General features: G+C 36.6%; 1 protein-coding gene across 2 annotated transcripts; it reads left to right on the top strand.

Annotated features, from left to right (window-relative positions):
- Positions 1-20: 20 nt before the first annotated feature.
- Positions 21-26283, top strand: sap130a (Sin3A-associated protein a). Of its 2 annotated transcripts, XM_082190205.1 has the most exons (21): positions 21-150; positions 967-1077; positions 3069-3340; positions 4298-4462; positions 4566-4686; positions 7513-7637; positions 8875-8999; positions 9105-9240; positions 9425-9515; positions 9597-9698; positions 13047-13188; positions 13444-13562; positions 13656-13940; positions 14446-14623; positions 14851-14949; positions 18521-18876; positions 19797-20039; positions 22794-22919; positions 23071-23174; positions 23328-23441; positions 25179-26283. In XM_082190205.1, exons 2-21 carry the CDS (start codon positions 981-983, stop codon positions 25335-25337), a joined length of 3159 nt encoding a protein of 1052 aa, XP_082046331.1. In that variant the 5' UTR covers positions 21-150; positions 967-980; the 3' UTR covers positions 25338-26283. The 2 variants fall into 2 exon arrangements, with proteins under 2 accessions (XP_082046331.1, XP_082046332.1); XM_082190206.1 differs by lacking the exon at positions 14851-14949.
- The last annotated feature ends 1642 nt before the right edge of the window (positions 26284-27925 follow it).

Here is a 27925-nt window from a genome sequence, read left to right as displayed (position 1 = left end):
CTAAATAAAAATAAAAGATGTAACAGTTAAACGTGAACACTGGTGCGGTTCGGGATTTTATTTTGAAATCGTTTGCGCCGGTCCGCCATTTCGTGCTTTTTGGTTGATGCAGTGTTCACACTATGGAGTGGGAATAGCTTCAGAGACACGGTAGTATTTGCAATGTGTTTTATTATTATTTTTTTCATTTATTTTTTTAGGTTCTATTTATGTTTGCAGTACATGTGCATATTTTTTATCATGCAATAACCCTGATACATTCTGTATATCAACTGCACTTTATAAACAGATTCAAATAAGCTTTTGTCAACCAGCAATGGAACAGAGAAAAATAGCGCCTCTGTTTTGATATATAACATTTATTATGTTATCATGGCTTGACGACTGTTTGTATGATTTACACCCGTAACCGGTTCAGTTTCGTGAAGTAAACATTAAAGCACCAAAAGTGACAGGTTTCGAAATCAGCTAGTGTTTATCACGGCATAAATTGAAGAAAAATATTTAAAGTCCCTCAGTATTGATGGATATTTTTTTTAATTAATAAGAGCGAATGGAGAGTAACGTAATGTGTTGTATGTGCAGTGCATCGATCGTAGTTTGTTTAATTCGTTCATGTGTTTTCTTTGCAAGTAGCTAATTCCTGGTCTGTGTCAACAACACAACATGTTCCATACTGTACTCTCTAACCCTGTTGTTGAATGAGGCTACCCTCGTGCGTTTTCGATCCAGCCATAGACATCCAATAATCATCTAATCTAAGTTAGGTCTTTCAGATTGCTTGAAAAGTACAGGCAGGTTGGAGTATAGTTGGAAGTAAACTCTGCTGGACACTAGGGGCCCTCCAGAAGCAGAATTTCACACCTCTGCTCTAAAGCACACTTTCTGTCTAGTCCTTTTCGAATTGTGATATTTTTCTTTGCACAGGTACAGTAAGATATTAAACCTGTTTAACTTTCCTCACAGCTAACACAAAGAAGATGAGTTCTCAGCAGTTTCCTAGGGCTGCGCTGCCTCCGGCTGGGGCCGGACCGGGTCAGACTTCTACTGACAGCAGCGTTTTAGGGACACACTCAGGTAGGATTGTGATACCACCACTCCAGACCATTTAGTTTGAGATGGGGTTGTCACTATACCAACATTCCAGTAGTTGGTACTGCAGGAAAAACTAATATATTGATGAGCATCATAACCATAAAATTAGTGCCGTCAAATTAATTTATCGAGGTTAATTGATTCTAAAATAAAAGTTTGTGTTTATATAATATGTGTATATATGTATTATACACACACACACACATATATGTTATGCATACATATTCTTATGTGCGCACATATGTATATATATTATACACATTTATATTATATAAACAACTTTTATGTTAGAAACGATTTATCGCGAAATAGTCAATTTGACAGCACTACATAAAATCAAAATTGACATTTCTTTATTGAATATTGCATGGTTTATTATAAATGATAAATTATCTGTGCACATCATTATTTAAAAAAATGCATTTGCCCTCGTAATCTTTAATCAAAATAACTTCCCCTCACACTTGCATCTCTTCTCTTCTATGATGATGTGCTTACTGGCACGAGGGCGGGACAACCTGTCACTCACATGAGATCGTAGCAGTAGCAAATAGCAATTCAGTCAATTCCCAGTGGACAAAATGCCGTACTACATTTTGTCTTGTTCCATGAGCCGTTTCACTCAGATGTACATCAGAAAAGAAGAGAATGCCGACTTTAATCAAAAAAATTATCTTTTCTTTTTAAAATTCCCTTCGCAATGACATCTTTTCTCTGCTACTCTCCCTGAGAAAGGCATGTGTCAATGCATAGGAGTTTTGTTTTTTGTGTGCAGCCATGAAATAATAAAAGCTTTTTAACTGAAAAGAGTGCTATGGTCATACCCCAGAGCACATTTATTTTAATGCATCTCTGGATGCATTCTCCATTATTCTACTTAGTTTGAGGACATCTTTTCTCTGATGACGTGTGGGCAATGTGGGCCTTCCCACGAGAAAATAGCAAAAGATGAGCAAAAGCAAAAGCAAACGAGCAAAAGATGACCACCACTGCTTTCATTTTGTGCGACTTTAAATACTAATACATTACATTTTGAAAAGTGTTTAGTTGAAATTTTTTCTTTCCCTGTGGGCTGATGCAAAGACTCACTATTTCTTTTCATCCTGTCCCTTTACATTTACAAACCTACTGTGTATACATTAAAGGGTCATAAAACCCTAAAATCTATTTTTTTGAGCATTGAACATAATTTAAAGACTTCCTGAAATCAAAATTAACCGCATTTTCCTTGTGTGCATTACTAGTCTTGTGGGCTACGTCCAAAAGCGTAGGCAGACCTATCCTGCAATAAGTGCGTTTGCATGCATGTTCTTAGCCCGATTATGCATAATAAGCCGACAATGCATGTAGTCATGTAAATATATTAACCCATTTTTTTCAGGCTTTTATTAGCATATAAACACACATATAGTGCATTACTTGGTAAACACAGAATCTCGTTCATATGTGTGTGGCTGTGTGCGTAACATGTGTTGTTCAGATGTAAACGAAAAGACCAATTTAAATCTGTTCTTCATATGAAGCGACCGTATCTCTTCAGAAGAAAAATGCTTGATTCATTTTTATGACCTAGTTGGACCTTCTAAGTTTTGGTTACCGTCCTAGACTTTCAATAGAGGGACAGACAGACAGACACCTCTCAGGTTTCATTAAAAATATCTTAATTTGTGTTTCGAAGTTGAACAAAAGTCATATGGGTTTGGAACAACATGAGGATGAGTAAATGATAACTGAATAAACATTTTTGGGTGAACTTGCCCTTTAAGGAGAAAGTTAAGCAATTTAAAGTTGATGCAGTGTCACAATTATTGATATTTTAATGTCTGAGTTATGATTGACACAAAGAACCACAGAAAACATGTGTCCATGTCGGTCTGTAGGGATCTTTTTATTAGCAACAACCTAGTACTGAAGTACGAGTATTTTTGACATACCAATAGGCATGACGTAATGTGGTGAATATTGTGTTACAGTTGGCAGTGAGGACAGCAGGCTTGAAGTGGATCACCCTCAGGATCCTCCACCTGGCAGCAGCAGCGGCAGCGCTTGTGGAATTGCATCATTCCGTGATGATAAGCAGGAGACGGTGGTGGTCAGGCCCTACCCACAGGTCCAAGCCCTCGGCCAGCCCCCTGCTCTGCCCCAGCATGTGCCTATCCAGCCCAGCCCTTCAGTAACTGTGGCCGCCCCATCAGTCCATCTACTGCAGGGCCAGCAGTCCAGCGTCAGTGAGGCCTCTGTAAAGGTCATTTATTTTCTCTTTTTTTCGTCTTGTGATTCTGTCAAAATTTCGAAGTCCCCCTTAGTCAATAATTTTATCCCTTAACTCATCTTTGATAATCAAGTTTTGTCATGAGAAAATGATTTCTTCATGCCTTAAAATCGCTTGAATGTAAATCTAAACCCCTGCTTCATTTATTATATGTGGATCCATGAATACGCATGTTAGTCCCCGCCTCCACTCACTCACACGAGATCACAATACCTGATGTACTTGCTCAACTTTACTGTAGTAAACACAGCATAGTGGCAAGTGGAAATATTGGTTTAATTCAGCCATATATGTTTGAACCAGAAAAAGAGAGAGAGCGAATTATACAGGCTCGTCTACAAGTCGATGTATCAGAATGGTAATGCGATTTATGTATCACTCTTTACAATGTCGGACACATAACGGTTGATATTGATATTGATACAATTGATATGATTAGCCTTTGGCTTGACTACGTTATCAAACAGCTAATAATGTGTTGCTAATGTTACACAAACCATTTCTTTTCACTAAATCCTTTGACCCCTTAAAAGGTGAAACTAATATATTTAGTATGTATAACTATATACATATGCATGATCATACTTTTCAGAGGTCCGACCTTTCTGTATTTAAAATCCTTTTTTTTTATTGATTTCATGTAATATTCAAATTTTCTGAGATTTTGAATTTGGGGTTTTCATAAGCTGTAAGCCATAATCATCAAAATTATAAATTTTGCACAATATTCAAATTTGTCGAGTTTCACCTGTATGTATGTGTGTGTGTGTATGTGTGTGTGTGTATGTGTATATATATATATATATATATATATATATGTATATAGGTGTATTTGGGATACTTTAAATGCTAATTGTGAGGTTGCCATTAGGATCACCTCAACTTTAGGCTACCTGAACTCACACATTTTTTTTTTTGTTAATTCTCCAGGCTGCTCTGAAATCACCAATGCCCAGTCGTCTTATAGCACCTGCTCCGGCTGTTAGCCAAGGGCATATTCCTGTTCCAGGCAAAGTGTCTGGACATATCACCGTTCCTCTTGAGAGCAGCATTGCTCCAGCCTCGATACCAGTGGCAACCATCAGTGGTCAGCAGGTATAAGCACAATCCACTAGGAACTTCTTCTAATCAGGTTTCTTTAGATACACATAGTGTGCTTATTGTAAGAAAGGTTTTGAGATGAATAATGTTTCTCTAGGGACAGAGTAACCTGCATCATCTTATGGCCACTAACGTGCAGATCTTCAGGGGCAGTGCACCTGCGCTACAGATTGGATCTCCTGCTCCTCCCCACACTTTTACCTCCCATCTGCCCAGAGGTCAGTGGTTTCATTCATACACTGCTGACATGTAAGGAATAATTGATGACGGGACTTTAAATTATTAGAAAAATAGTGCACGCACAAGGTGGTAATGCGGCCGCGACGCACAGTGCGAAGCATTAATTTTCAATAATTCAGCGGCCCAAAGTCAATTATTCCGCTTACACTATGATTACCACAGCTCAAGACATTGCTCAGATGATGTCTTTTTAAAGACATTTGTCAAGTTTTTGTCCTTAAAACGCTCTTGTGTGTAGGACTAATTTCTTACGCATCTAACCCCAAGCCTCCGTTGCTAATTCCAAAACATCATTTTAGAGCTAGTAACAGAAGCTTGGGCCACTGATAGCAGACTAATGCAGTTATTAATGTAGTTAGAGAGAGAAAGAAAGAGAAAGATTAAGCGTGTGAATTACCTGAGTCTGTGCGTCTCTCAACAGGGTTCGGCAGCAGCGTCTCTAGTAATAGCGAAACTGCTCCAAGAACAGCGCCGTTATTACATCGCTAGTGAGACATGTCATGTAGCTTTTAAGTTGTTCAACTATTTTACTGATAAAATCGTCAGAGCAGTGCTGACGTCACGTTTCTGAACGTGTGTGTGTCCGTACTATATGTGTGTGCGTTTGAGTGGGAGAGAACGTGAGAAAGAGAGTGTGCTTTCCGTACATAATCAAACATAATTTTGTGGCAAAAAACATGGAAATAATTTGTTGTTTTTATCCTATTGTTTACAATATTTATTTGTTTGGTCAGTGTCGTTGTGGGGTTTGGCTCTCTTGCTGTTATAGGCTGTAAGGACCTTTGAAATAACTGAAATCATTTGGCGAGGTGATATGGAACTGTAATGCGGTCAAGACCTGCCTGAACTACTTTAGCGTGCGCTTCCCTGACAATAATTGCACACCTTAGAACGTTCGTCAACCAGTCAGATTCAATCATTCAACTGCCCCATAGTATAATATTGCTTGAAGGAATAGTTCACCCACAATTGGAAATTCTAAACCTGTATGACTTTCTTTTTGGAACAACAACAAAATATATATTTTTAAATAATGGTAATCAGTGGTAACCAAAAATGTTCGGCTTCCAACGTTCTTCAAAATATCATCTTTTGTGTTCCACAGAAGAAAGTAATTCATACAGGTTTGGAACGACATGAAGGTGAGTAAATGATAACAGCATTTTCATTTTTGGGTGAACTATCCTTTTAATGTCTTGATTATTTAAATAAAAAAAAAAGTCACTTGCTCATTTTACAATATTTCACTGAAACTTGCAGGGCTAAAGCTGAAGTAGGCATGTGCAATGCTAGTTGACTAAATGGTAGGAAGTGTCACGAGATCTGGCGATATTAAAACGTGACAATATTTCTCGTTGAGGTGAAAAGATGTCTCACTATATCAGTGACAACTGAAGTGACATTCATTACAAGATGATTAGTTAAAATTAGTTACTATTTTTTCGTCATTGAAGATTTAATAAAAAATGGTGTTAAAATATCGTCTTGTTCTTGTGAACACAATATCATGTATCGTCTCGTGAGCTAAGTGTCTGCTCATCATCACACTGCTACTAAATGGTTCTGCTGATGCTGGTTGACATTGGAAAAAACAAATAAGTTGTTTCCCATTAATTTTTTCAACGTTTATTTTCACATTTACTTTTATTACTTTTATGCTCAAATTATTTATTAATAAATAATAAATACAAAGATGTATTATTATTTTAAATAATACAATTATTAAATGTATTATATCACTTAGTGAGAGAGTGAGACAGTTGAGGCACATTGGTCTTTTTACCATACGATTATAATTGTAAAATTAAAATGTATATGCTAGGTTTAAATTATTCGTTCTTGTTTTTTTTCTGTCAAAATGATGGAAAGCATTTTGAATTAATCAATGCTTTCTAAATTTGGTTTTGATAGGAACATTTTCAGTTAATGTAACCTGGTTATAATATGTTGACTAACTTATACTTGATATTCTGCCTAGAATAGGGTGTTAGTTTTGCTCTTATTAGTCCTGCACTGTCTAAATATGACTATATTGGCTAACGTTGACTTGATGAATGTTTGTCGTTTTATGCAACAGATCATGTGCAATGATCAAAATGCATGGCAAACAAATCGCAAGTATATGACCTGTTTTTCAGCTGTATTTAGCATTGGAGTAGCATTTGGATTGTGTGTATATAGGGTTTGTTACTTGAACACTAATTTCTGTTTAAACGTCTGTGAAATTAGTTGTTAATCTGATATAGATATAGAGCCATTTTGCATGGCTATGAGCGTGATATTGCTCATATAAATATCCAAGTATATGATACAGCTTTAATTCTTCAGGAGAAAATGAATCATGTTCATGAGGGAAAAAAATCTATTTGAATAAGGAAAGCCATATCTTTGTCATAGTATCCTTTCAATGGTTAAAATAACCACAGTCATTGCATGTGCTGCACTTTATTTGTACCATTTTTTTTTTTTTTTTTTATCTATTTACCTTTTTTAGAATTTAAAGGATAATAAAGATACTCCTAGATAAGTGAGATATCTGATTATTGCCCTAGAAAACCCCAAAAAGTAGTGCTTTGAAAGTCCTTGAAAGCCCTGGAATTTCATTTTACAGTATCTGTTCGATGCCTGTTTTAAATGCCTGTAATTTTCTGCATGTTTTGCACTGCTGAGTTATGTTAGATATGACACACTTCACCTCTATGTGATGAAGGTGAATTTTCTGGTATTTTTGTTTATTTGTTTTGTGACATGAACCGTAGCGTACTGTAATAAAGTGATATCTGTGCCTGTGTTTGGTGTTTCAGGCGCAGCTGCTGCAGCTGTCATGTCCAGCACTAAAGGCCCTACTGTTCTCAGACCAGCCGGAGGAGCCAACACAGGCCCTAGCCAACCTACAGCTGTGCAACACATTATACATCAGCCTATTCAGGTGCAGAAGCTTTAACAACTTACTGATCACATACAGTTAGACCCAACAGTCTGCTCTGGTCTAAACAGCACTTCATGTAAATGCCACGTTTAGAGCACTGGTTCACTTCTTTTTAACTCCAAATCCCTTTTCTATACCCTCTTGGCCTATAACAAATAGAGTTAATAGGTTTTTTATTTGCATTAATGTCTGGTTCTTTACTGTCTCCATGATGGCTATAAATTTGATACAGTGCAAAACATGGATGATTCATTGATAACTTTCAACTGTTCCGACTAATTCAACCGATTCCAAAACAAACATCATTCAGAACCTCATCTCTGATAGCCAGCTAGCCTTGCCACCTTGATTACATATTTAAGTCATAAGAATTTGCAAAAATTGTTCAGAACTTCAGAGATAAACATTTTCATATATTCACAAGCCATAACAACAGCGCATGATACTACCCACAGGGTTCCTACACAGTTTGTAAAAGTATGGAATTTGATTTAAGTAATTTCCAGGTCTAGATAAGTATGGGAAAAAATTTTTTCCAGACTATTCAGTTTTCTAAAATATACAATTAAGAATTTGTAAATATATATTTATAATACAATTATAGTGTTTTTATGTTTAGTGATCATTTAGTGATTGTCTCAAACAATGGATTCAATGTGCACAATTTCATTATGTAAAACTGTTTGTATTCACCATAACTGAGTCTCTTTTGAACTTCACTCAGGCTGTACTTCAATGTTTGTTTATCGTCTAACATCAAACCATATTTACAGTATCAAACTGATCACAACTGATGTCAGATACTGTATGTCAGAATATATGCAGGTAATATATATTTTTTTGGTTTCTTCTCATCATATAACCTCATGTTATCATAAAAAAAGAAAATACAAATATTTACAGATGACCGTATTATATAATATGCCAAATATAATGCTGTAAGAACCATTTATGTTAAATATGGTCTGAAAAATATACAGAGAGGTTTGGAAATTTGGAAAAGTATGGAATTTTGAAACAGAAAATGTGTAGGAACCCTGTACCCAGCACTGGTCTGATGGTGGCACTGACAGTTCTGACAGACCACTCTCACTTCCTTAATGTTGAGTCCTGTTTTGTTTATGCACTTTGTTTGATGTTGCTGTCAGTTTACACAGTTGTGAAAATGTATAGATCTGCAACATCTTCCTTTAGTTCTTGAGAGTTCTTGATATTTACCCACTGTCTGTATTCACAGTCTCGACCTTTGGTGACCACCTCAACGGCTGTTCTACCCACCATGGTGGCTCCCATCACAGCTGCTAGAACCCAGTCCCCAGTCATCAACACCCCCGTCACACACTCTGCAGAGATGGTTCATGGGTAAATGATTGTATCTGTCTCTTCGATGAGCACTATAACTATGTGTCATGATTGGATTGTTTGGTGCTATTCCAATAATAATCTTGAATTTGCTGTTTTTTTTAGGCGACCAGTAACCATTCACCCTCCACCAGCCGCCATCAACATCCAGCGTCCACCAACCCCCCGGGACACTACCACTCGCATCACCCTCCCAGCTATTGGAGCGCAGAAGGCCCAGCCCCCTCACACCATCACACAAGTCAGTATGAACCTATTAATCTAAAGGTATTTGAATAAAGCAGGGATTTTTAAACCTTTTGATGCCAAGAACCCCCAAATATTACAATCCCCTGCAGAGGAAGTTTATGTTCTTGCTGGAACATAATGCCACAAACTTTCTTTCTAATACTTATGAACTTTGAGGGGTTTTTTTCTGTCTGCAGAAGCCAATCTTCAACACTGTGACCCCTGTTGCCGCTGCCACTGTAGCTCCTATTTTAGCTACCAACAGTGCTCCTTCAGCCACCACTACAGGTAAAATTTTCCCCCCAAAGATTTCATCCACAGAGATGAGACATTTTCATGCAGTTCATAACTGTGTGTACCCCAAAACAGGCTCTGCAGCACATACCCAAATGACCAGTAGCACTATTGTCACTATGACAATGTCCAGTCACTCCCATGCTACAGCTGTGACTACCTCTGCTATTCCTGTCGGTAAGCACAACCCATTCTCTACATGTGTTTATAACATTCAAGATTGTTTCTCAATGCATTGCGAATCTTTACAATTTTGGTCTTTAACAATTTTGAATCAATCCAGAACAATTCAGACCATTTTTATCCACAATTACATATTGGCATTTATGAAGAGACAGAGTGCAATGCTAAAACTTTTGGCGAGTCATGCTAATACTTACTAGATCATTTCCATATCCAATGAAATTCATAGTTAAGGCAATTCATCAACTGTCATTTTTGACGACAAACCCAAACAAACCTGACTTGTCAAGACAAACTTTGAATGTTGGCTTAAAGACTTAAAGTTTGACTCTTTATTGACTTTACAGAGGGATAGATTAATTGATTTATAGATGGATTGATAGATATATTGATGGTTGAATGGATGGTTATTATGGATTGATAAATTGTTTGGAATGGATGGATGGATGGAGGGATTGTAGATAGATCATTGTTTTCATCCGAGTAGCCTGATAAATACATTATCTCTGGCCCTGTTTAGACCTGGTATTAAGACGTTTTGGTCGATCGGATCACAAGTGAACAATGCATAACATTGTAGCGTATAACAGCGTAACAATACAGGTGTAAACTGGGTCTAAAACATTTTGAGCTTGTCCACTTTTGACAACTTCCAGAGGTAGTCGTTCAAACGCATTCAAACAGCCACAAAAGACTGCCTACTCTCCATCTACTGACCTAATGCGTAGACTTTATTGGAAGTGTGCTAGCCAGATGGGATTTAAACTGTCGACTGGAGACCCAAGTTTGGTTTGAAGAGAAAACGTACCAAGTACAATGTTCTCTCACCACTCCTAATTTCTAACACACATTCACAGGAACGAAAGTTGATGCTCTCCGTATGTTTTTCCATAGTCTCCGGTCTCGTTCATATGTAAATTGCGTGAGCTTATTTTGTCCATTAGATTGAAAGATCTGAAAGACCCTCCCCTTGAAGAAATCAGGACAGAAGTGGTTGAAAGTGTACAAAAGAGACGGATTAAAACACAACGTGTAAAAGGGAATGTGTCTCCCTTGTCTACTTGTCATCCAATCGTCCAAAACGCATCTTAATACCAGGTGTAAATAAAGCCTCTGTATGTAACAGGCCATCCAGATCCAACACAAAAGTAGTCTTAGTAATTGTCAAAAATTGTCTATTGAGCAAGTTACCTAATAAATACACTAAACCAATGAGCGCTGCCAAAGTCCTTTTAGGCAAGTCATGCCACTCGGCCGCCATCTTGGCAACGCCTCCGGGCAGCTATTTCGGACTAACAAGACCAGGCTCCTATCTGAATGAATGGGCAGAGAGTCAGAACTGCACTTTCACTGGTCACCGGGACATAAAAACTGCATGTATAGAAACAGCGGTAAAATATGATCAAAAACGCTGAAAAAGTTTGATGACTTTGCCCCAAAATAAGGTTTAAAACGCCTTTTCCCCCACAGGTTATACTTTTACTACGCATGCGCAAGGGTTCACGACACCAACTTCATTTACGTCTCTATCCAGAATGCCGGTGTTGTGCCAAGCACTTAAACAAAATGCTCAATGTCATTTGTTTTATCAGTGTACCGAAGAGAGAGAGAGTGCGCGCGCGCGACCGGGGCTCTCTCTCTCTGCTTGTTCTTTCAGTTAAATATGCGCCCTTTCACAAGCGCAGCCGTTCATCTACATTATTCACCGATCAAATAAGACAAAATGTGTCTTTTACTTAGAATGTAAGGTAACATATTTGTGATCGATATAAAATGCTTTAACTACCTTGGTAGTCCGGTACCTTCGCGTTGTTTTTTAATTTTTTTTATTGCAAATCAAAAATATTACAGTACTTGAAAATTAATAAGGGGGAGCCTTCGCGTTGTTATCACCCTCTTCCATGTGGATTCCATCTGATCTTGTACACACCACAACTCGCTGTCGCCAAATCGTCTCCGCTGTCGCAAAACCTCAACTGTGCGCATGCGTCAGTGGAACCAGACGATAGGCTTAAATGTTTCCCGGCTTGACTGTTAAAAGCAGATGATTGGCTTTCCAGCGGGAAGGGCGGGACATGTGCATACAACCGCCATCTTTGCCGTTACGGGTTTTCCTTACATAGTTGTATTGAGGATTGAGGAAGTGGCATGTCTCTTATATAAATTGTCTCTGGCGCTGCATAAAATGCAACCTTGAGTGGCACGGCTAGGTGTGCATTAAACGATTTTAACGCACTACATGCAGGCAAAGAATCACTGACGTGAAGCAGAGACTAGAATGGTAAAATGAAGCGCAGTAATGAAGCGGATGACGTCATAGCTTTACGGATGGGGGCCCCTATCCGCCCAGGCCCATATGCACATGCATACCCTGAATGCCCAGGCACGGATGGATGGATGTATTGATAGTAGGGGTGTGCTCAAAATATCGATTCTTAGATACATACCGATATAATAAAAAAAGATACAGTATCGATATTCTAGCCCTTAGTATCGATACTCCGCCCAGCCATTAGGCGGCGCAGCGGCGCCCGCGAGTTTAAAAAAACTCATGGAAAATGTCGAAGATTTTATTACAAGCTTTTGTTACAATCACTTCCCATTACGTTAACGAGGAGTGGGAACTGATGTCGCACGTTTTACAAACGCGAGCCATGCGGGGTCAAACATTGCAGAGTTATTGAAAGCGGCGCTGGAGGAGTGGGACCTCGTATCCAAAGACCCAGCTATTGTGACTGACAACGCCGCAAATATGAGCGTCGCAGCGGAGCTTGCCGGTATGTTGCATTTCAGGTGCTTCGCTCACACTTTAAACCTTGCCTCGCAGCGTGCATTGAAGCTTCCTGCTGTCGCTCGTTTATTGGGACGTGTTAGACGGATATCCACCTTTTTTAAGATTTAATAAGAAGTTAATAATAAGAATAAGAATAATAAGAAGATTTTGTGCTTGTGTGAGCTCAGACTGTACCCTTGGAAAGTTAAATGTTGACTTGTGGTAATTTCCAGATTAATACAATTTGTGTACAATTAATCAGAGCACTTAAAGTTGCAAATATTTAAGCAAAATGCACTTTGTTATAATGCACTTTTGTCTTTAATAAATTTTTGTTGAGTAAATGTGTTCAGCATTAACTAATTGGCTCTGGCCCATGTATTTTTATTGAATCGTATCGAATCGTGTCACATTGTATCAAATCGTATCGAGACAGCTCTGTATCGAGGTACGTATCGAATCGTGACCTGTGTATCGAGGTATGTATCGTATCGCCAGGTTCTCCAAGGTATACAGCCCTAATTGATAGATTGATTTTCATTCTTGCTTAATGTTTCTGCTCTGTCCAGCTAAAGTGGTTCCTCAGCCCATTGCCCACACATCCCCACGTATCCAGCCAGAGTATCCAGGAGAAAGGACCAACCTGATTTCCATTTCAGGTCATCGCTCTTCTCCAAACCCTGTCAACATGGAAGCCCGCAGTGATAACAGGTGAAACTATCTTGAAGTAATCCAGGGGTGTCCAATCCTCCTCCTGGAGAACCACTGTCCTGTAAAGTTGAGCTCCAACCCCAATTAAATGCACCTGAAGTAAGGTAATCAAGGTCTTCAGGATTACTAAAAAGACCTTTGGACCTTCAGGTGCAGGATTGGACACCACTGAATAAGCCATCTAAACCTAAGTAATCAGTGAATTATCATTGAATTGAAGCTCGCATCATGTTATCTATGTGTGTTCTTCTGCAGGCCGCCACTACCAGTGCAGTTTCAGTACTTCTTACCCACACAGTACTCATCCCCGTATCCTCTGACCCACACCTACACCCCCATCACCAGCTCTGTCTCCACCATCCGCCCCTACCCAGGTAAACACAACACACATGCTCAACCAGAAACTTTGTGCTAATATCCAAATGTTTCTTAGACCTCTAACACGGACTCTGTGCTGTTTTCCTCAGTCACGGCTCCCGCTCAGAGCCCAGCTCTTCCTGCTCAGGCTGGTGTGAGTGTGGCCACCACTGTGCACTTGAACCCCATGCAGCTGATGGCGGTGGATCGCATCGGCCTGCCATCTGCCCAGATCAGCACCCAGAACATCCAGTCAGCCTCTATGACTGCTCAGGGCATTCAACCTGCACCAATAGGAGTGCAGGGGCTGCATGCCACTGCACCAATCAGCACACAGAGCGTACAGCAGGCTCCGGTTTCCACACAACAGCAGCAATCAGAAGCAAAACCACCAGGTAATTTTAGCAGAACTTTTTTTAGATCTAAAGTTTTTAATTTATAAGATATTCAGAAACCGTGAGTGAAAAAATTAAAATAATAATTAGCTTGCCCTAATAGGCCAGTACTCACTACATTAAAACATTTTTTTTTTTCAATATTCTGGAGATGTAAATGGCACCAAGGTAGTGTTATGTAGCTGGTTTTGTCAAAATTGTGAAAATTACATGTGGAACATAATTTAATGGGTTTAAATCTCAAAACATCATTGTATTTCATCATTTTCTAGCAATAGTGGGTTAGTGAGTTACATTTATAGCTGTATAAGTTCTGTGAACTGTTTTGTGAACAAAAATGATAAATGTTTTTCAAACATAAAATTAAATGCATTCTTTGTGTTTGTGTGTGTGGGGCTAGTCAGAATGGTGTCAGCGCAAATAAAATCCGGACAAATGAAGAAAAAAAATTGGATACCGTTTGTCCTGCTCATAAATATTTTATGAAATCTGTTTTGTTATACAGGTGTCATTTTGGCTGAAAGTCCTGCTTTTGTAACTAATCCGATCGGGAGCACTTTCACTGGCACGCAGTCTGTCACTACGATGGTGCAGACGCACCCTCAGGGGATGGGCACAGGTGCACCCACACTTGTCTCTTCCCCTCGGCCTAGCATCCTTCGCAAGAAACCTGTGAATGAAGGGTGAGTCAGCTTTCACTCCACAGCCTTCATCATTGTTTCCATAGCATGTGTATTTATAGTATGCTAACTACTAAGGAGCCAAACTAGCCATCATATTATGATCAATTACAGTACTTTCTCATTAATGGCATCCTGAGAAGTAACAGTATCCAATGTGCTCACTGTTATTAAAGGCAGAGATGATGTTGATAAAATAGTTTGAGACCACTTTTGGGGTGTGTTTCTAGGGCAGTACGTAAAAGTCTGATCCCAGCGCAGCCGAGCGAGCCTAATGCTGGCCGAGTGGATAGTGGGATAAGACTGTCGGGATCCCCTCGCCCAGCGGGGTAAGCCCTGCCTGAAGTTCCTTTATTATCCTAATAAGGATAGGACAAAAGACAATGCTCCTAACACAGGGTTCCCACGGTCCTGAATACCCTGAAGATATCAGGGTAAAAGTTTGGTTTCCAGGCCTGAAAACCTCAAGAAAGAGAATTAGATCTTAACATTTTCCACATTTCCAATATGTTATAGATTTTCTTTTTTTGTAAATAATTTAATCCATGTAAATCAGAATCAGAATATACTTTGTTCACCAACTGTGCACAAACACACAAGTAATTTAGTATAGTTTCCAGAAGCACTAGGTACTTGCATGCATATGTACTACACTGCCTGGCCAAAAAAGTCGCTGTTTGGATTTAAATAGGCAAATGCTTCACAATTTGAGCTTGATGAATCTTGACATTGTCATCCTGGAATATGGGCACGATGTGTCTTCCTACGTGGTTGTTTAAGAAATAAGCTACACACTCCATTAATTAGTGTTAGAAGAACTGTTGGCAAACATATAACATGCTAGAAACATAATAATTACTACAACAATTATCATAGACTTAACTACAATCATAGACTCTTAAGCATTTGCCAATTTAAATCCAAACAGCAATTATTTTCTGGCCGGGCAGTGTATATAAACACAAGAGTAGAGAGAAAAAATTAAATAAGAATTAAATAGCGTAATATACATCTAGAAAAATTGCAAAAAAAAGTACAAATAAGGTAGAAAAACTTAAAGTAAAATACATCTAGATGACGTAACCAGGAGGCTTAATGAACAGATGTTCACTTTAAGTAAACTTAAATATACTGTATAAAAATGGGTATGATAAATGTTTAATAAAAATGTTCTTTTTGACCTTGTCAATTTAAATCAAAATGTCATAAACTGGATCTTTTGTTAAACAACTTATCTCTGGTGATGTGCTCCAGTTATTTAGTCTGCTTAAACCTGCCCAGGAGAGTGAAATAATGAATTACAAATGCTCATGTTACTGTAATTAAGTAGTTTTTTTTAATCAGAAATTGTGCTTTAAAAAAAGTCGGCGCACCAAGGCTCCAAAAATCTCACACAGTTGACGTTTCGAGCACGCAGACGACTCTTCAGATTTTTTTTTTTACAGTTTTTTTATTTTTTATTTCCTTTGTCGAGCACCCAACATGAGCATTTTTTGCCAGTGATGTGTGTGTGCTTTTGCCCCGTTCTTTCTTTTGCTTTAAGTAGTTTGTAAATTGTGTACTTTTACTTGAGTACATAAGTGATGTAACAGTATGTTTACTCCGCTATTTTCCCTCCGTTTGTGGTCGTTACATGTTTGTTTTAATTTTCTCCATCAACATGATTGGCTGGGTAGAGAGTAGGGCTGGGGAGGTCTTGTGACTCCTGTCAAATCTAATCGTGCATAGAAAACTTTAACCACAGCAGTAGATGGCGCCAACTGCTGTTCATCACGGTTGCTCTGAAAGTGCATCCTTCAAGCAGCAATTCAGTGATATCATTTGAGGAAACATGTTAAGATTTTTTTGGGGGGATTTCAGCTTACAAGATGATCTGTACAACTACAGGGCCTGAAATTTCAAGTCAAATCAAGTAAAAAAAAAATTAAGAGAAGAATAAGAATAAGAGGAGCTTATTTGCAGAGACCACCGTGGCCCTGAAAAGAGATGTGCATTTGTGGTGTTTTTTTTTTGTTGTTTTTTGGAAAAGTTTTCCCTGGTAAAATAATACTTCTATATTTAATGCAAATTTTTCATTACAAATGATATTATCAGCATAACAATTGGAGTAAATGTAGCTGTGTAAAAGGTAGAGGTAAAATTCCCCCTTTTAGAACAATGTGCATTTATGTATATGTAACCTATTCGGATGAATAAATTTAGCATGCTTAAAGGTGAGATTACACCACTGTCTGGGGCAAGAACGTAAACTCGGCACAGCTGTTATCTTATTTTTATTCAATATAAAATACATCTGATATCACTAACAGAGTGTATTTGTTATTTAATATGAAATACTACAAATATTCTATGGAATTATGTAATTGCGCATTTAAGTTGAATAATGACATGCATGCATAATAACAGACAAATCATATTAAAGAGACATAACATATCAGTTAGAGAGATTCATCTGAAAGAATTTTTTTTAATTAATTATACAGGTCAATTAATATTTTTAGATGCCAATATCTTCAAGGGATGTTCTAATGACAATTTTTAAAAAAAAGTATTCTTTAAAGGGGTCAGAGGTTAATTTTTTTATATTGTTGTCTGAGGTCAACTTATGACATTTGCTTGGTTTTTACATTCAAAAACATCAAAATGAATAAGTAATAGACTATTTTCTACCCTGGTTTTGAGCCTAGCTCCTGAAACGCTCGGTTTTTATGGGCGTGCCGCATTTAAGACTTGGAAGTAAACGGCCACTGCTATGATTGGATAACAGTTTTGCATATTAAAATGAGTTTCATGTAATGCGAATCGGTGGGCGGGGCTGAACAGGCAGTGTTGAAGTAGGCGTTGATCTTCTGCGGAGGCGGTGTTTGACACCCTTTGACGTCATAGATCCCCACTTTGAAAAACCTGTCGTTCGCTGTGCCTGGTGTCAATAAAAGCTTTTATTGGACTAACAAGGAAGTTTTCAGTTCTGAAACTTACAGGATATTCTTATTGTATGATGACCTCTTATATGTCAAAAGCTCAAGGAAAATTTGATTTCTCAGTTCATCACCCCTTTAATAAAGCATTACTTTTGTGGATTTTAGATTTCCCTTCCTCCAGAATCCCAGTTAACCCCTGGTTATCACTGATATTATTGGGCTGCTGGGATTTTTGCATTGTTAGCATTGTATAGTGTTAACTCACTATCTTTGCCTATTTCAGTGCATTACGTGAGGTAAACTGTTTGATAATATAAGGGATTCTCATATCTTTATCACAAAATGCTAAAACTGGTGCTATTTTGGTGAGAAATCGTCTACGTTTTTGGTATGATACTGAACTCTCATATGAGTTTCTTTATGTGTAACAATAGCTCGCTCGGTGTTAAGACATTACAGCTGATTTTGAATCTATTTTTTTCATACATTATAATTTAAAATGGTATAGTGTGTACTGAAAATAACTTTTTATCTTTTCATCTCTGTAATAGACTCTCCCTGTTGTTTTGGAAATAGATACATTTTATCACTGATAAGTGATGTAAGCTACTCGTTTACTCTTCCTTTTTTCTGTACTTGCACTACATTTTTTTGGAAAGTTATATTTTTCACTTGTATATGTTTCAGTTCTCTTTTCACCCTTGAACTCTTAAAGTCGTCTGCCTCTATTTTTAGTGCAATGGCCACATCTCAAAATCCAATGCATAGAGAGAGGAAAATACATGTCGCTATTTCTGCTGGAAATTACAAGAAATTGGGTGTGATTAAAATATGTATATATAATTCCTGCTGGAAAAATCATGTCAGAAAATGTGGGAACCCTGTTAAGTTTTTGCATGCATGTGATCTCATTGTCAAAAACTAGTTTTATGCAAGCAGATCTTAATGTTTAATGTTGTTCTAATCTTTCTGTATTTAGAGTGAAGCACAAATCTGATGTTCATGTTGCTATGGCGCCCCCAGTCATGGCAACTGTGGAGGCTCTTCCGAGTCATGGAGGTGAGCAGCAGAAGCTGTCTACTCCTGCTCAACATCATTCACAGGCCATTCCCACCCTTCTGGCTCCACCAGCTCCAACGCCACCTTCTCAGCCCACTGCCGTTCTCTCAGCCCTGCCCGCAGCCATGGCTGTCACTCCCCCAGTGTCTGCCTCCATGGCCAATGCAGTGGCTTCTCCCACCCAGCCAGCGCCCAGCAGCACTGCTGCCCTGAGCTCCACTCTTCCAGAGGTTAAAGTAAAACAGGAAATGGAGCCAATGGACACTTCACAAGCAGGTAGGTGTGCTTGTCAAAATAAGAGTCCACCTATCAGGGCTTGATACTTGCTTTTTTCCTAATTTGAAAAATGTTGGAGCGCATAAAGAACTTTAGTGAAAAATTATCAAATAATTGTTAACCTCAAGGCATACAAGGCGGCATTTACAAGAAAAAGAATTTAAATTATTTGAATAAAAAAGTACACTTTTTAAAAAATTCTGCTTCAAACTGTATTCATTTAATAATGAAAAAAATATGCATGTTCTAAACATTGAAATAAATCTTAGAGACATATCATTTTTTAAGTGAAATACCAATAATAAAAGGGAAAAAAATATGTTCTGCATATTGTGGGACTTTTAATTATAAACAAGGCTGAAAAACACTAGGACTCTTATTTTGAAAAATCTTTACTACTTCCAAACACGAGGAAGATAAAATATGCACTCTTAAAACGTTCTAAAACATATTACAATACAAACACCATAAAGTCAGCCTATAGAACATGCAACAGCACTGCGTTTTGACTTTGAAACGTGCAGCGCTCACATATTTAAATAGATCACAGCTGGAATTGTGATATAAAACTTTTGTTACACAATTTAACACTTTTAAGACCATAAATTAAAAACTAAATTTGAGACTTTAAGGAGCCGTGGAGACCTACTTTTTATTTGCACATGTACTCCTAAATACATGTTACAGTTGGCACAGATCTTTTTTCATTCACAAATGCGAGTGAAATGCTTCCACTGTCAAGCCCTGCCTATTCCTTATACAGTCATTTTATAATCACTACAAACAATTCTACATCCAATTTAAGTGATGTTTGGTCACATCGACTGTTTTACAATGGCTTCTAATAATATGCTAGTCCAATGAAATTTTAAAGATGGAGTTTGGCCACACCATGTATTTATACATTTTCTTGATCACAGTGCCGTCAGTTCCTTCTTCGATGGGTCCGGCTCCATCCCTCTCCTCCCAGGCCTTATCTTCTCAACCTGGAGACCTCCTTCCTGGGGCATCCCCGAGGAAGAAACCCCGCAAACAGCAGCATGTGATCTCCACTGAGGAGACGGAGATGATGGAGACCAACAGCACAGACGAAGAGAGAGCTAGCAGCCGACCTCCTGGAAACAGGCCAGAAAGGCATGAGTCTCCACCTAGAGAATATGTTGGTGAGCTTAAATTTATATTTATATATAAAACATACACACATCCTTTGATATCTAGGTGTTGCATTAGCAACTGAAGCTGATTACTGTGATGCATCTGTGCAGTGTGCATTTGCCCTTTTGGAAAGGTCAAGATGTGACCTTAAACTCATAATAACCAATTGACAGATTCAGTCTGCACCATGCAACAGTCACTTGGAATACATTTTCTTTTCTTTTTTTATAAAATGTTGGTTGTCATAAATTCAGAAACATCAAAATGATAAAACTACAGTTAATCCTTCTGCTAAATAAAAAACTAGGGTGTTACACTAAGGTGTAAAGAAATATATTTTCACAGAATCTCCAAACTGATGTGGAAACAATATAAAGACAGTATTTTAAATGTTTTATACTTCAAATGTTTATTTAATGGCATGTTAAACAATACAATGAAGGTCAGTATCACTAAAACTGATGCTGATGAATCTATTAAAGGGATTTTTTTTATTTCATTTTTGGGGGATTAAATGAGTTACTCAATGAGAATATGAGATAATGAGATAATTAAAAATATGATAATTTGCATTATAATTTAACAAGTACATTTTTGGTAACACTTTACAATAAGATCTCATTTGGTAACATTCGTTAATGTATTATAACCAGTGGTGTAGTCTACGTGATACGCAGGTATACGCCGTATACCCACTAGAAAAGGCCAAGGATTTGCGTATACCCACTTAAAAAAGCGTGAGGATACGTATCAACTTCGTTTTGTGTCAGAACTTTCACACTTTCATTCATAAATTCATAAAGTCTGTGTTTGCGAAGCGACGGATCGAATCGCGGAATCCAGTCACAAATGGAACTTGCTATATAAAGCAGAACGTCACGGATTGTGGCTATTTTTGAATGAATAAATCAAAAGTAGCTGCTGTACAATGAATCAAATCTCGATATGGACTAGTGTCTATGAATATTAAAGCTAAAAGAGATTGCGTCTCTGGGAATGAGCGCTCAATGTGTGCTCCACTACACACACACACACACACACACACACACACACACACACACACACACACATAGAGAGAAGCACGGGTGACTCACGCTCGTGGTGTTTTCAGCATTTCACTGTATTGAGACATGATGTAGGCTACAGCTACACATGTGCATTTCATCGCAGAGCTGCTATGAGAGTCACTTGACGAGAATTTGATAAAACTATCGTCATTCATTCGTTTCATATACACACAGAAACTGTTATGTCTTTACGACAACCTGTCAAAATAAAAGTTAGGTATAACTTGAAGAAATTATAACAGAAATATATTACTATTGCACAGTAGAGTATACTTCAGGCCTAATAATAATAATAATAATAATAGTTTATTAAAACACACAGAAACTCAAATGTCTACAACCCACCAAAATAAAAGTTTGGTCCAACTCAAATAAATTAGAAAGAAATTGCACAGTAAAATGTATTTTAAAATAACACTTTTTTTTTTTTTCAAAAACACCATTTCTAAAAGTAAATTTGTATTTGTGAAAAAATTTTTTTTTTTTTTAAATTGTCAGCTGATAAAACCTGTGCTTCAGGGACCATATTCATATAACATCTAAGGCTAAATGTAGCTCAACTGACTGAGTTAGATGGTGATTAACACTAAACAGTAGAAAATCAGTCCAGTCTCCTCAGCTGTAAATGTCATTGGCTGTTAAAGTCTTGTGTTGCTTATAATAAATTGACATGTTGATAACACTTATTTCATAATGCTCTCAATTACATGTTGATGCATAGGCCTACTGTATGCATTAGTGAGTGTGGTGGTGCTTATGGGGTGACGCTCTGGGATGGGTGAGTATGCGGCGGCGCGGGGGGGGGAGGGGTATTAGAGTATACTCACTACAAAAAACAAGACTACACCACTGATTATAACTAAATTGAACTAACAATTTACAATGCATTTGTTACAATGTTTATTAATATTAGTTAATGAAAATCCAGCTGTTCATTGTTTGTTCATGTTAGTTCACAGTGCATTAACTAATGTTAACAAATACAACATTTGATTTCCATAATGTATTAGTAAATGTTGAAATTAACATTGACTAAGATTAATAAATGCTGTAGAAGTATTGTTCATTCTTTGTTAATATTAACTAAAGTAGTTGACTAATGTTAACTAATGAAACCTTATTGTAAAGTGTTACTGCTTTATTTAAAGCATCTAATGTGAGTTTAAATATCATTTTGCGTGACCTTTTATAGCCGTACTGAAAGCGACAATGGATAAATCACCTCAGATCTTGAAAATACATGAAAGGAAACGTTCAAACTGAGAACTCAATATGAACGAACAAGTCTATTCTATGAAAAAGACTGTTTTAGTTAGTATGTATTTTTAATAAAAATGTTAGGTGAAATGTTTATGAATTGAATTATGTACTTATCCATTATGCTGCGAGCGCAGTGTTCTTGCACTTGCAGAGAGACTCCGCTCTTCTGATTGGCTGTGATTTTTGATATTTAATATTGTCATGTCTTTTAGAACACTGTGATTATTTGAAACTGAGAATATGCATAAAACTGTGTGTGAGTGAGTGAGAGAAAAACTGAGAAACAGTATTTTATTGTTCTTGTCGAGATCACCTGATAGTGTTTTTGGTCTCTCTTGGTTGCTTATTTATTTCCCTTTTTCTTTAGCAGTGTAAATGTGAAATGCTCCCCAAAATGAGTGTACACTTGTTCAATTGTAACTTTGATTAATGTAGATGAGGACGGTGTTCGCTATGTGCCAGTCCGACCCAGACCTCCCCTCACTCTTCTACGGCATTACCGTAACCCGTGGAAGGCTGCCTATCACCACTTCCAGAGGTACAGTGACATCAAAGTCAAAGGTAGGTACCTTTCAAACATTCTGTCTGCTTTCTCAGTTTGGTCTTTGATTTATTTTAGTGTGCAGTAGTTTTCTTGTTTCCTTGTGATAATGTTTATAGTATTGAATCAGGTCATGTAATGTGAGAAGTCATCTTGCTGCTCTCTCCGCAGAGGAGAAGAAAGGAAGCCTTCAGGACATGGCCAATCAGAGAGGAGTAGCATGTCGTGCTCAGGGCTGGAAAGTGCACCTGTGTGCCGCACAGCTGCTACAGCTGGTGGGTTCTGCAGCTGATGGTTTTACTTCCGCCATTAGTCTACAGTGGCTTAAGAGTTATATTGTGTTATACATGAAATATATTAGTCTAACAGCCTGTTGTTGAGGAAGTTAATGTAATGGTTTAATGAATTCCTTTCTTGTTTGATGACAGTCTAACTTGGAGCATGACGTGTACAGCCGGCTGACCACCCTGCAGGAAGGGCTCATCCCAAAGAAGAGAGCGGGAGCTGATGATGAGTTACACCGCATTAATGAGCTCATACAGGTTAGTGTCTCCACGTTCCTCACCATGGAAACTACATTGAATGGGCACAAACTTGACTAACCAAAAACCACCTTAAAAGAGATGGTGACTAATGATAGAGCACCTAAAATGTACACTTCCTCTTATACTGACATTTAATTTTTAACCTGAAAACAAAATGCAACAGAACAGGGTCTATATATTTGTCTGCCACAATAATGTAATGTCTTTTAATTGTCTTTATTGATTGTATTTTCATTGACATAATTCGAGCATTTGAATTAACACCATATATATATATATATATATATATATATAATAAATAAATATATTAAATATATATATATATATATATATATATATATATATATTAATATTATGTATCTCCATTTCTCCAACTAGGGGTTGGGCCACAGGTGAAACAGAAAATACGCGCTGCGTTAATCACGCGTTAAAAAAATTTGTGCCGTTAATATGATTTTGCGTTAACTCGTTATTAACGCGCTAACTTTGACAGCACTAATATATATATATATATATATATATAATAACGCGTTAACACAAAATTATATTAACGGCACAATTTTTTTTAACGCGCGATTAACGCAGCGCGTATTTTCTGTTTCTGGTATTTCTTTGTTCTTTCTACATGTCTAATAGACATGAATAAGTTCTTTGAAAAACATCTATGACCTTTGAAACATGTCTCGTCTTCATGCTCTATGTTGACTATGGTTTCAATAATAAACATACATTTGCATAAAGCATCCATATTTATCCATGCCCATGTTTATTAGAGTATTACAAACTTGAAAAGTATTCATTTAAGGTACATTTAGAACAAATAAAAAATGTGCGATTAATCGCGAGTTAACTCATGACAATCATGCGATTAATCGCGATTACATTTTTTTTAATCGATTGACAGCCCTAATATATATATATATATATATATATATATATATATATATATATATATATATATATATATTAACATAGTAATATATAGTTATATATATATATATATATATATATGTGTGTGTGTGTGTGTGTATATATATATATATATATATATATATATATATATATATATATATATATATATATATATATATATATATATATTTATATTTATATTTGTTTATTTATTTATTTATTTGGATCACATGATATGTGTCACATGATATGCTGATTTATTATCAATGTTGAAAACAATTGTGCTGCTTAATAGTTTTTTGGGGAACTGTTATACTTTTTTCAGGATTCATTGATGAATAAAAAGAACAGCATTTATTCAAATTAGAAATATTTTCTAACAAAATAAATCTTTACTATGACTTTTTATCAATTTAATACATCCTTGCTGAATGAAAGTATTAATTTTTTTTTAAAGAAAGAAAAAAAATGACTGACCCCAGACTTTTGAACGGTAGTGTATATTGTGTCTGTATATTTCTATTGTAAATAAATGCTGTTCTTTTTTCTTTTCTTTTTTTACTTTCCTGAAAAAGAATCCTGAAAAAATTATCACAGGTTATAAAAAATATTAAGCATCACAACTGTTTTCAACACTGATAATACATCAGCATATTAGAATGATATCTGAAGGATCATGTGACACTGAAGACTGGAGTAATGGCTGATGAAAATTCAGATATTGATTTGACAAACTTTACCAATACATGTAAAAAGTGACCCCAAACCATAGCACACCATACTGTAAATACATTCATGACCTTTTGACCTGACTCTGTCCAGGGTAACATGCAGCGCTGCAAGCTTGTGATGGATCAGGTGACTGAAGCTCGCGACACCATGATGAAAGTATTGGACCATAAGGACAGAGTCCTCAAGCTGCTCAACAAGAACGGAACTCCCAAGAAGAGCTCCAAGTTAAAGCGCAAGGAGCGGGCATAGAAGCCACTCCACCGTCTTAATCTTCCTCCTTCAGCATAGTTGAACTCAAGAATGCTCTTCAAAAGCTGGATATGTCATGGTTTATCAGGATGCTGTGCACAATCATCTACTTTCTTTTACAGTCTCAAAGAGAGAAAGAGAGACGTTTGTAAACCATCGAACAGTTTTTACAGGAACTGCTGCTTACTGTGGACCGTCAGACTGTCCATTGGGTATAAGGCAGCCTGGTTAACCAATGCTTTTTGTTTTTCCCCTAAAGACATTTCCTGTCATTTTAAAAGAAATATTATGTTGTACTATTTTTTTTGTTGTTGTTGTTGTAGAGGCTAAGCTTTTGCGGTAGTGATCAGAAGATCAGGTCATGTTTGCTAGATGTAACTCCTGTATTTAGTTTGATTCACACCAGTACAAACTGCACATATACACGCACTCGCAATAGTGTGTGAACTTTCCATGTTTGGTGCCTTGTAACATGGGTGAAACTGGGGGACTTTTTTTGTGCGTGTGTGCGTAAAACACAAAAGTTAAACACTCCCAGATTGTTCAAGAAATTAAGCCCACACTGAAAATGCGGTTATAGTCTTGTACTAACCAGATAATGATACCCCCAACCCTTCTAGTTTGTTTTTCATCACTGCAAACATTCAAGCGCTATAGTGACTGATGATAGTACAAAGCAGTGAAATGTGTACTTGAAAGAATCAGTATAATTATGTGAATTTATATTATAAGAATGTGTGGATTGTTTTATGTTTCAGTGTAAGAAGATTGTTGTTAGTGGAAGTGATGTGGTTTTCACAGAGTTTTTTTTTTTTTTTTGTGATGTTTTACAGACTGTAAGTGAATGTTGTTCTGCATTTGAATAATATAATTTTTTTAATTCTTTCATTTTTCTGTGTATACTCTGTTATGTGCTATTGCAGTAAAACTGGATACATTTACAAAGCATCTTGTTTAGCAAGTACATTTGGTACTGAATGCACCTCACAAGAACTAACATTTTAAGTGATAATGTGCATGAGAATGTTATATTTTGAATATAATAGTCAGTGAATTGTTAGGGATCTTTTTTTTTTCTTCAGCGCAACCAATGAAAGCTCAGATACACAGCAGGAAATCTGGCCTGTTGTTTCTACTGTACTCAGTAAACTAGAAAAGTTTCCACAATGTTCAAATACATGTTTCTAATATAGCGGAGAAGGTCGTAAAATGTCGACTATTTTCATCGTTTAGGAATTAGCATGTATTTAGGAATTACACTGAATTAAGCAAATACAGGGATATTACAGACATAACTGCGTTAAACTGTAAGCTAGCTACTTTTAATGCAATAATTTTTTTTGTTAGAGAGTGGAATTAACATTAGTTCTCCAAAAAAGCACATGGGATTCGTGCGTCTAAAAGTACGGCTCAAGAGTTTAACAAAATGATTGATGCATTTAATGTGTAGCAAATAAAAGGAAATTACCTTTATGTGAAATCTGAATATAAATACCTATATATGAAGAGTTCAGATGCAAAAGCCTCTAAATGCCATCTGAAATTTTCTTATAGAATGATCATTTTTATCAAGCTTGTGTATTTAAGTTCAGTAATTTCACTTAAATGACAATTAATAGGTAATCTTCATTGCCATTTAAGTGAAATGATTGAATTTAAATATACGAGCTTGATAAAAATGATCATTCTATAAGAAAATTTCAGATGGCATTTAGAGGCTTTTGCATCTGAACTCTTCATATACTCTCACAATGTGGGAATACCTACTTTTTATATATATATATATATATATATATACACACACATACATATACACATACATATACATACACATTCACATACATACATATTATTATTTTTATTTTTTTTATAATAACTATTATAATAATAATTATTTTTATCTAAAGTAGGCATTCCTGCATTTTGATAGTCCAACAGTTTTATCTGATCTTGATTCTTCCCATTTGTTTTATTTGTGTATACATTTCATACAAGGATAGACATTTTATTACCTATATAAGGATTTGACATGCTTTATTCTCTTAACCCTCTAGTGTTTTTTACGTGGCGATCAAAAATAACCGATTTTTTTTATTTCAATTAAATGAATGTACTGTACTTTAGTCCGATAATGTTTTTTATTTAATATTTTGTATTTTTAAGGGATTTGATGTTATTATTATGCTGTAGTTATAATCCATTTATTCCCTTTTTGAGTATAGACCTGAAAATGAAATTTCCAAATTAAACTGTCATAAATCTTGAATGCTTTAGTCTTTAATCTTGAATCTCTTTTCAAAGACGACATGTTGCAAATTATTGCTGAAGTGAAAAAAGTGAACATAAAAAAAGTTAGAATTTTACGTTTATTGTTACAAAAATATTATTAAATTTTTTTTAATGAAATATATATTTTCAAAAACACGTTTTACTCTAAAACTGCAAGAAAATCAAAGCCATAAATCTGAACGAGTTGTGTTCCAAATTTGAGCTTGATATCTCAAAAAATTAGCTTTCAGTAAGATTTTGTTTGGGCGCAGTACCAGAAGTTTCCACTAGATGAAATTCGTCTCCCATTCATTTCCAAT

This window comes from Leuciscus leuciscus (genome assembly GCF_965113295.1).
Source record: "Leuciscus leuciscus genome assembly, chromosome: 14".
Lineage (NCBI taxonomy): Eukaryota > Metazoa > Chordata > Actinopteri > Cypriniformes > Leuciscidae > Leuciscus > Leuciscus leuciscus.
The sequence above is the reverse complement of the archived record's forward strand: the minus strand, read 5'-3'. Positions and strand labels throughout refer to the sequence as shown.

Coding starts and splice junctions, on each gene's coding strand:
- sap130a (XM_082190205.1), top strand. CDS start 981: ATGAGTTCTCAGCAGTTTCCTAGGGCTGCGCTGCCTCCGGCTGGGGCC. Junction 13,563..13,655: donor CACCATCCGCCCCTACCCAG/GTAAACACAACA, acceptor TGTTTTCCTCAG/TCACGGCTCCCGCTCAGAGC. Junction 14,624..14,850: donor AAGAAACCTGTGAATGAAGG/GTGAGTCAGCTT, acceptor GTGTGTTTCTAG/GGCAGTACGTAAAAGTCTGA.